Source organism: Limulus polyphemus, unplaced genomic scaffold (assembly GCF_000517525.1).
Source record: "Limulus polyphemus unplaced genomic scaffold, Limulus_polyphemus-2.1.2 Scaffold5386, whole genome shotgun sequence".
Lineage (NCBI taxonomy): Eukaryota > Metazoa > Arthropoda > Merostomata > Xiphosura > Limulidae > Limulus > Limulus polyphemus.
This window is the reverse complement of record NW_013670996.1, coordinates 17,459-28,892: the sequence shown is the minus strand read 5'-3', so window position 1 is coordinate 28,892 and position 11,434 is coordinate 17,459. Positions and strand designations below refer to the sequence as shown.

The following is an 11,434-nucleotide window of genomic DNA, read 5'->3' as shown; positions in this document are numbered from 1 at the left end:
TGAACCTCGCGAATTTCCTAGTGTTTGCAAGACGCTCTCTTTTTTAGTATATAAGCCAGCGATAGATAGATATCCAGATAGATTGAGATAATTCAGTCAAGCGAACAGAAGGCACCGTAAGCAAAGTGTGTCAATCACTGTGTTTTATAGAGTGTGCTATAAAGGTTGTTAAGTTTAAAGTGACTGTGGAAATTAGATGTATTACAAAGTTTGTAACCAGAAAGAATAAACTAGTTTTAATCAAGAAGGGACTTGTATCGTTGAAGTCACTCGGAAATAATTTTTACCGGAAATTATGCAACAAGAAGATACGTAACAATATATACTTAGATAAGTGTATCATCTGGAATTATTCCTCACATCAATAAGTGAGAATAAGTGCATGTATAAGTGAGAATCTCGGAATTAAACAGTTAAGTAGAATTAATAAAAATCATGAATTTTATCTTGTATGATTGAAGAGCTCTGCCCACATTTAAAAATTCAAGTGAGCATTAATTAAGTATTATTAAAGTAGCACTCAGGAGAGAAAGTTTTATATTGATATCAAAGTTTCAAAAGTAATTGCAAAGTAATCTTATGTGTTAATGTATTTTCATGCAAGGTATTTTTTTTATATTATCGCAGTTGTGTTTTCAGTGTTAACATAAATCATCATATAATCAGCATCATTGCGTAAAAACACGAGAACTTAGTCGTGTTAATTTTTTTATAAAATGTACCGACATGTAAGGGAAACCGAAATATAGTTACATTCAAATATGGATAAGAGAATCACACTCCACTTATTAAAGCCCACTAGGTAGCGCGTCAATTACACCCCTAAAAATCACAGTGTGTGATAGAACTAGACGGTTGTCGTAAACTATTCTTACTCATCGGTATTAGGTGCCTGAGAAAGGGATTAAAAGGTATGTGAGGTGGAACAGCAGGAGAGGTGAAGCGTTAGAGGTTACATTTAAACTTGCCATACTAACAAAGAGGCTTCGACGTGCAAATTCTCACGTCAGCTTTAGTAATGTAGGTCTTTACACTAGTTTTCTGATTGGTACAAAACTACAATGGTTGTCTGAGTCGGTGTGGACTATCCCGTGTAGCTTAGCCTGATGCAACCGGCGTTACCATTAGTAGTAGTAGTACAATAGAACTTGGTTTCAAAGTTGGAACGTTGAAGCATTTTGCCGGTTTTAAACAGCTTGTTAAACATATTTTTAACTTTTAGTTTTAAGAAGCTGTAGCTTTCTTGAGTTTGCGTTTTCGTAATTTCGTTTTAAGCTGAAGCCTTAGAAGTTAGATATAAATTGAAATTTGTCGGAGATACTAGTTTATGTACTGAAGTCAATCATTTAAAGTTTTAATATTAATAATAACCACCAGAAATGGAAAAACTAATGATCACATCTGTTGTCACCAGTTCTCTGCCTTGCAGACCTTTTGAAGAAGAATTAAAGATGTCAGACGGTGACCAGACATACCACTACCAGCGTTCTGACACATTAACAGGAACATTACTTTCACCAGTTTCTGATGATGATAACAAAAACAGATTTTTTAGCAGGGAAGGTCTTGCTGTAACCAGAGGTGGACATAAGGGAAAAGCTATTGCTGTGCTAACCAGTGGTGGAGATTCTCAAGGTAAGTATATTTTTAAATAATAATTACTCTGTGCTCCTGGTTACCATATTCTGTTCATTGAACTAGACAAGATATTCTTCAATCTATTTCATTATTTTTTGAAGATATTTGGTAAACATTACTTGGAAATATTTATTTTCCTATTGTATTTAAGTTCTGTCCTTACAAAATTGACTATGATATAATTACTGTATGATCTAATAGATTATTTGATATTTTTGAGAACTAAGAAAAAATATTTGGCACACCCCTTTATGGTGTTGACGTGCATATTGATATATTAAAAAAAAAGATTTTCCTCATTCTTAAATAGAAAATGTTTATTTCATCACTTCCTAGGTTTAGCCACAAGTTATTTTTTTGTGTTATGACTATCACAAGTTTCATATTGTATTCATTTGAAACCTCTGGTGTAAATAACTTACCATGTTTTTTTACATGTAATTTGCTGTCACCATCAGAAAGCATGCCATGTTATGTATTTTTAAAACATGATCAAGGAAACTGTCGAACAGTAAATAAAATTTTTTTTATCTCATGAAGTTTGTACCTCATAACCCATTCTAACAAAAAACTTCAAAATTCTCACAGTAGAATTTTAAAGCATTTTTTCTTCTACCATTAAACACATCTTATTTTTAAAACGGACTGTCAATTGCACAAGCAGGAAACTAATTATACTTTATAAGTTGTAATACAAACATTCTACCCACGAGAAACAGCTAATCCTGATTTTTATATATGGTCTTATATATGGAGTTTTTTTACTTGTAACCCAAATTCTAAAGTTTATTCTATTAGAGTACCATAGAGTTTACCTTTAACAATAGTACTGTCCTAAAATGCTCAATATTATTAAACCTAATCTTTATCAGAATGAAATTCTCATATCTATTAGACACACACACACTTATAGAATGAGAAAGTGTAAAATCTGCACAAACTTATTCTATTACTGTCCTTAAAAACTTTAAACCATGTGATACTTGTGATATTTAAACTAAACATGACTGAAGACCCTTTGAAGTGGTAAAGAAAAACAGTTTGCTGATGTAAGTTCTATTTATGTAAATTGTACTGAACAATAATAGTAATTGAATTAGTTGTTTTATGTGTTTTTTAAAATAAAGGTAAGGCATGTGGAAGAGAATGTTTTTATGTATGACAAAATTTGGATTTTCTATGAACATATCTTTTCGGTAGGCTAACCAAGCATTCATATAACTGTCTTTTCATTACTCCACCTTTTTATTTTCTTTGAGTCCTTGAAAGTCATATGTGAACATCAGAAACTAACCAAAATAAATAGAAGTATTGAGTATAAGTCAACAAAGGTCATCATTATATTCCATAAAGTGTTGGTTAAATATAATTTAAAATATTGTGTTCAGTTTTAGCCATCTTATTTAAGAAAGTATGTTGAGTTAATGGAGAGGACTTAGAGAAGAGCCATCAAGATGATTCCACGTTTAGAGGAGTTACTGTATGTTGATAATCTTGACATGTTTTTAATGGAGAGAAGAGCTTAGGGATGGTGCACTGATTGAGGGTTTTAATAAATTCTGCACATTATTATCAATTGGAAATGAAATAATGCCTTATTGGAACCTGTGTGTGCCACCAAACAGCCTCCTTCCTAATCTCTAGGCTATCACCTGACCATGAAGTTTGTGTTGTTGTCAACTCTGCAATGTGGGAGTATCCAATTACACTGATGCTCAGATGGCTGGTGGGTTCCTAAGTTTGAGGGACACAGTAATGAGGTGTACACAAAAGTTTGTTTCTGACCTCTGTTGGACCCCAAACTCCTATATGTATCACATTCATGTAGACCGTATACCTAACAGTTCAGAAAGGATCTTCACTGTCCCACGATTTACTCACCATTTTCTGTCTCATCTGATGGCTTCCAGTTCTTCTCGCGTGTTGTGTTGTGATCAGAGTCGGGGTTGTCATCTGGCTCATGTCAGACTAGAAGTCTAGTACAGACCTTCCCAACTGGTCTTGGGCACCATAATTTCATGGTTACCCTTGGACTATGCTGCCGTTGCCCTAAGGTTGATTCATAATGAGAGAACCCTATCCATTGCTGATCTGGGTGAATCAGGTGATGGTATTTCTCCCTGAATCATGGACCAGAGTGAGATAGCAGTCCTGGATTTTTGCAACAGTAGCGAAAATTGAGCATTCGGGAGACTACTACTCCTAGATGCAACTGTTCTTCCGATTGATCATTTCCTCTTAGCGACCAACTCTTCCTATAGATTGTATACCTTTCTTTTCATTGTAAATGCCATTTCAAAACAAAATATTTTTTACATGTTTTAGTAGGGTAGTACACACTCCAGTCATTTTCAACGAAGTTTGTAATAAACCAGTGTCCTGTATTCATGGCACCAAGGTTTCTTGTTAACTATTTACTCCATATGGTATATCCATATGAAGATTTACCTGATAGGTCCACTTTATGGGAGGTTTGAACAAAATGTGGTACTGCAAATGATTGATGAACTTTTACTGGTTGTGTTTAAGCTAAAGAGTAAATGGATGGAACATAAAGTATAAAATACAATGAACACAAGCTTTATTAAAGCTTAAAACAAAAACACCAGTATATATGTGTGTGTATACTCGCTTTTGATGGACTGTTACTTCTTCACAAAGTTAAGATTGGGTCAAGCGTTGATGAGATTAGGAATCAGACTAATAAAGTGAAAGGTTTCTATTTAAAATAAAACTGTATTTACCTAGCATGACTGCACTACATCGTGACTGGTCATTCTCATTACACGTAGATGGGGCTGAAATCACTAGGTATTACCTGTAGTCCTATACTACCATTGAAGGGCATTGGCATCAGTATCATTAAACAAGTGGTGTGTAGCAAGATACACTTAACTTTGAGAATGTCAAAAGAACAAAGATAACTGGAAACAAGATCAACGTAACAATTTGTTATATTTGAAAACCTGCACATATTCATAACAAAGAATAAATGTTGGTGCTACAGAAAGAAGAAAATTATGATATATTTTTATATCACATAAATATGTTATAAAGTTTCTATTAGCTTTACTACTGGCAACAGAACACTGCTTTAATGACTTACTTGACTTATCCACCATTGTGCCAAAAATCCTTTTTTTTCAGTCATGCTTGTGAGTTGGTTTCCATCTATATTAGATGTATGATCAAGTCATTCTGCAATACTTCAACATCCTAAATACAGCTAGAGTTTAATATCATCAGCAAACTTCACTAATTATGCTTCTGTTAATATCATTAATGTGACTAAGAAAAACAAAGGCCCAAGCACTGACTTCTGAGGTGTTCTACTTGTAACAAGGGTCCAATTTGACTGGAAACTTTTTTGCTTTTGAGTATACTCCTATGTAAATTAGAGATAGAGAATGTTCCTTAAAAAACAACTCAACTGGCAAGAGAATTATAATTCTTTGATTTGAAAGCTACAGTTTAAATGCTGAAAGCTTGTGAAGCCAGTAGTCATAAAGTTTGTAATAACAATTGTGTTGCCCTCCAGTGGCACAGCGGGTATATCCGCAGACTTACAACACTAGAAACTGGTTTTCGATACCCGTGGTGGGCAGAGCAGAGATAGCCCATTGTGTAGCTTTGTGCTTAACTTCAAACAAACAACTGTGTAAGCTGCAGATGTACTTTTCTACATTCTTCTTTATTTATTCAGTTTGTGTGTGAATAGCATTTCAGATCTGTTGTTGTCTACTACAAGTCACAGCCCTTGAGGCCTTTTCTTGAATACCAAAGAATGTCTCTCTCATCCAACTGATCAGTTCTAAGCCTGCTGAAAGTAACAATCAAACTCGCTTAACTCATTCCAACTGATCAGTTCTGAGCCTGCTGAAAGTAACAATCAAAATTCGCTTAACTCATTCCAACTGATCAGTACTAAGCCTGCTGAAAGTAACAATCAAACTCGCTTAACTCATTGCAACTGATCAGTTCTAAGCCTGCTGAAAGTAACAATCAAACTCTCGTAACTCATTGCAACTGATCAGTTCTAAGCCTGCTGAAAGTCACAATCAAACTCACATAACTGATCAGTTCTAAGCCTGCTAAAAGTAACAATCAAACTCGCATAACTCATCCAACTGATCAGTTCTAAGCCTGCTGAAAGTAACAATCAAACTTGCATAACTCATCCAATTGATCAGTTCTGAGCCTGCTGAAAGTAACAATCAAAACTCTCGTAACTCATTCCAACTGATCAGTTCTTAGCCTGCTGAAAGTAACAATCAAACTCTCGTAACTCATTCCAACTGATCAGTTATAAGCCTGCTGAAAGTAACAATCAAACTTGCATAACTCATCCAACTGATAAGTTCTAAGTCTGCTGAAAGTAACAATCAGACTTGCATAACTCATCCAACTGATCAGTTCTGAGCCTGCTGAAAGTCACAATCAAACTCATGTGACTCATTCTTGGCATGTATTATATTCTATGAATTCTATCCCATACTAGGATGTAGATGTAGTTAAATAGTCCAATAAATAATTGAATAAATATATATCTCTGTAGGATGTAATTAAAATCAAAGTGGCAGTCGGCCATTTTGCCCTTCAAGATTAACTCCTGCTTCCAAGATAATCAATTGTAACATCAAAACGAAACCTAAACCATGTATCAAGCAAACAGATGATTTTAAAAAAAATCATGTAATGAAACATTAATTTGATGAAGAGCAGATGTGAATCCAGCATCTAAAGAATTATTTTATTACTTCTAAAGTGCACCACTAACATACACTACTGAGGTACAGGTTGTTCAAGTTAACAATAACCACACTGTGAGAAACTGTGGATTGTAAATATATGTGACACCAGTTTTCATTAGCTGTTCCATTGGATATGGTAGATGTAATGTGGTTCACATAATATATTCTCCTTTGCTTTCACTCCTGGGTTCTTAGAATTACTCATATTTGCCGTTAAAAGTTGATGTCAAAATTACTTCCACTTTTGTCTGATTGACATCTGGAATGTTTTTTTTTTTTGGGAGGGGGATTTAGGGGTGAACTCTGTGCAAAAAGACTTTCTGTTGCACGCACTTACTGTAACTGTTTCTCAAGTCAAGATCTAGTAAAGTGTTTTAATACTACATTTCAAGTTTGATTAAATTCACAGGTTTCCAGTGTTATTTGTAGTTACTGAACTTCACACACCAGATCTTGCTAGGAAATACACAATACTTCTGTAAGAGTTACTAAGATTTACTCTATTGGATTTGGCTTGATGCCAGGGACATTTCTGGGTCATCATGTTCACCTTGAACTTAATCAAGACCCTGATAACATCCGTATAGGCTTTGAATGTTTGTAATGGTTAAGTTAGCTTCCATATCACATAACAGAGTAAATGATTTACACGTACATACACAATTATGTTGAAGTGCATAATATGTGCTTGCTCTACATAATACACGTTATTATGTTCCATGTATTATTAGTTTGGTAGATTATGTGTGGTATAATGATTGTTGATAGTTTGTCACAGTTCTGAGTCTCATTGATTTGGTGTTGAAAACCCTAACTGAAACATTAGACAAGATATCATGTTGACTGATAACTGATGCTTTTATAACAAGCTCTGTCTACATGTTATTCAACACTTTATTATCATGTGGTCAGTAAATGTTTCTATAACTGTTAATGAAGTCTGTCAATGCTAAGAATGTACACTTTTATGCTAGCCATTTGTTTTTACTGAGTTTCAAATGTGTAGAAGCATTTAATGTAGCTGTTACATTATCTTTAGCATCTTTTTAAGATGTTAACTTTAAGAAATAATTACTGTTTAATAATCTAGCTAGACAACACTCCTTACTGCCATGAAACAGTTGTTGTAACCTAGAAACTTGCTTTTACTATATCTGAATAAAACAAATAGCAAACAACAGAACAAAAACTTTAAAACTTGTCCAGGAGTTTGAACTGAAGTGTGAGTCGACATTTGTGTATGATGTGATTAATTAAACTTATAATTCCTTATGCCCAAAACATAAGTAAGGTGTAAGTATACTGAAGAACTTGTAGTTTGTAGAATAGTTTTTTTTTGTGGCACATCTTAAACAATATGTTTTTTTTTCTGTCTTATAGGTATGGTTAAAGTAAGTTTTGAATTAGCTGAAGTAAGTAATAACCTGTGACTATGCATATGGTACATCACGTTTTAAAGCTCATCAGTAATGTAAGGGACAAATAGATAGGTTTAGTAAAACTTGTGTACATGTAAATGAAACACAAAACTGGGTTATTTCAAGAAAGTTTAGGATTTAAAATTAGAAATCTATTGAAGTGTATTGTGTTTGTTCTATATTTATATATGAATTCATACACGATTAATAGCACTGTTATGGACATATGAATTTAAAAAAATAACTATCATAATATTTTATGTATTTTATGTTTCAAACTTTCCAGCACAACCTCTGATTTGTGTATGACATGTATATTCATGCTACTCACTCACATAGGTTCTCAAGGTAAATTGTATGTTGTTTTCTAGCCACTCTTTTAGACAACATAGATAATAACATGAACAATAGTATGTTCATGTGTAACAGTCTGGGTTAGGACACCGTATGTACTACATGCACATAGATCCATATAATTTTGCTAATAAGTTGTTAGATTGTTAGAGCTAATGCCAGTTTCGAGACTATATTTTAAATGTTCTACAGCAGGTAGAGCCCTGTAACTAATGACTGCCAATTTATGGCTATTTACAATAATGTCATGAAATGTACTTGGCAACCAGTATGTATGGAAAGTTATTTGAATTTGTACACACTATCAATGCAGTACTTTTATATATATATGTGTGTATGTGTGTGTATGTATAAAATCCAGTTAAGACATTTTTGTGATTATGTTGACAATTTTTCTTTTATAGAATTATTCAGAAAGAAAGAACAATTAAATATATTTTATACTTTCTTTTAAAGTTTCTTTGAGTTGTTACACTTTTTATTTTGATATTTAAAAGGATAACACTATATTGTATAAAATACACTTATTGAAAGACCCACTGTATATTAGTGTTTTTATTATGTGTCTAATTATGGAGTTTTAATTTTTTTTGTAATTTCAACTAAGTGGTATGTTTATTCTATTTTGGTGTAACATATTTTTTAGCAAGAGTTTAAATTTTTATGTAAACTTTTGCAAGACTTAGCATGGCATAGGGATTAGCATTCTGGGCTGTTGATCTAAGTTTCTGTGGTCTGTGCCATGCTATCATAAAAAAAAAAGAATTGTACTCTGCACTTTGGGATCGTGAGTGCATTATAAGAGTGATGGTCGAATGCCGCTCTTCAGACTGACAAGAAAACCCAAGAGTTAGCAGTAGAAGATCTTAACTAGCTACTTTTCCTCTAGTCTGTCTGTTCAAAAATTAGGGATGGTTAGTGTAAATAGCTCTCGGGTATCTTTACATGAAATTCAACAAAAACCTTTTTTAATGGGAGATTGTGGCTTAACTGAAAATTGGAAGAACAAACAACGCTTCCTAAGTATTCTGTTTGAGAAAGAATCAATGAAATTACATGTACAATTTTCACAGAAATATTCATATTTGTTGCAGGATTTATTGATTTATTTTTTATTTGTATTAGAATATTCATAAAAATGTCTCTCTTGATAACCAAGATAGTGAAATAAAATCCTGTAAAAGATGGTGGTTGTATCCATTCCAAATAATCATGTGATTAAACACTGGCAAAGTTTTTAAAAACCCATTAAGTAGGTTTTGGGTTAAAATTAAATGATTTAATGTTGTTCTATTTTTATTGTATTAGAATATTTGTAAAAATGTCTCTGCAGAACAAAACTATAACTAGAAGAAGTACATAGTGAAATAAAATCTTGTAAAAGAGATAGTTGTATCGGTTCATTATAAATATATGACAAAACACTGACAAGGTTGTTAAAATCGGTTTTTGGTTAAAATTAGAGATTAGATTGTCATCGATCCGATTTATTATAGTAAAGTTGCATAATTTCTTATAGGAATGAATGCTACTCTCCGAGCTGTGTGCAGAATGGGACTATATATGGGAGCTAGAATGTACTTCATCAAGGAAGGCTACCAGGGAATGGTAGATGGTGGGGAGAACATTGTAGAAGCAGGATGGGTTAGCATTTCAGGAATCATCCACAAGGTAGAGTGCTACTGACTACTCTTCACTCTTGCAACACTAATGTAAGAGTTTCTCCTTCCTAATGTTTAAGGGGGAGGGGAGAGAAAGAATTTTATTTGGTGACTGATGTGATGCAGCTGAAGGTGTAGCTCTATTCTTGAGGGGGGGGGGTAATTTTGAAAAACAAAGTAGCAAAACGATACATTTTAAGCAGCAAATTACTGTAAGAATTTGTTACCAAATCACTATTATTTTAACTAACTAGTTTAAGCTGACAAAGATTTGTCAATGACTACTGAAGAACTGCTCTTGAATATTTTAGACTTTAGTCACCAAGTAGTCTGTTAAATGATATCGAAATGTTCAACTTCTGTGTGATTGATCTATTACTTCACTAGCAATTAAGCTATGGCCAACAAAACATAGTCTTGAGATGTTGCCTTTTTTTAATTATTGTAATATGTCTACAAATATGGCCTAATTGTATTATGCAAGTTTTTTCGTAATACCAAGGTTACCAAGTTTTTTCACACCAAAAGTTATCTAGAAGTAAAATTCCCAAATTTATAAAAAAAAAAGCTGGGGAATGGGGATTGTGTTTAGTGGGATGAAGTCACCCCCCCCCCCTTCAACCAACAGTATAAAAAGAAAACCCCAGCTAGTGTATAACATCAAAAGAGAAAATAAAGTGTGATAATACTAACTAGTTAATAATTTTTACTTTGTTATCCCTAGAATGTAATGTCAAAATAGGTTATAAACACCATGACAGTACATATAACTTATCTTGATTGGTTAAGAACTGATGTTGGGAAGATTTCTCTAGTATCTTTATTAAATATTGTTTAATAATCATCAATAGGGAATAAAAAAAAGTAAAAAAATCTTTTTCTTAAAAAATTTTGTTTGTTTAAGAAATTTGGCTGATATTGGCCATGATAGTTAATCAAAAGCACCAATCACCAGACTGTAGTTACACCCTTATGTTTCTTTAAAATGAAACAATTACACCCTTATGTTTCTTTAACATGAAACAATAATTACACCCTTGTGTATCTTTAATATGAAACAATAATTACACCCTTGTGTATCTTTAATATGAAACAATAATTACACCCTTGTGTATCTTTAACATGAAACAATAATTACACCCTTATGTATCTTTAACATGAAATAATAATTACACCCTTATGTATCTTTAATATGAAACAATAATTACACCCTTATGTATCTTTAATATGAAACAATAATTACACCCTTGTGTATCTTTAATATGAAACAATAATTACACCCTTATGTATTTTTAACATGAAACAATAATTACACCATTATCTATCTTTAATATGAAACAATAATTACACACTTGTGTTTCTTTAATATGAAACAATAATTACAGACTTGTGTTTCTTTAATATGAAACAATAATTACACACTTGTGTTTCTTTAATATGAAACAATAATTACACACTTGTGTTTCTTTAATATGAAACAATAATTACACCCTTGTGTATCTTTAATATGAAACAATAATTACACCCTTGTGTATCTTTAATATGAAACAATAATTACACCCTTGTGTATCTTTAACATGAAACAATAATTACACCCTTGTGTATCTTTAAT

At 32.7% G+C, this 11,434-nt stretch overlaps 1 protein-coding gene across 1 annotated transcript in view; it reads left to right on the top strand.

The window, feature by feature from the left end:
• Nucleotides 1-11,434, top strand: part of LOC106472501 (ATP-dependent 6-phosphofructokinase-like) — a gene marked incomplete at its 3' end in the record, with an annotated part of 39,160 nt that overhangs the window by 11,413 nt on the left and 16,313 nt on the right. The window contains exons 3-4 of the mRNA XM_022401080.1: nt 1,415-1,635; nt 9,681-9,832. Coding sequence (XP_022256788.1) covers nt 1,415-1,635; nt 9,681-9,832 — 373 coding nt within the window. The remainder of the gene's footprint in view (nt 1-1,414; nt 1,636-9,680; nt 9,833-11,434) is intronic.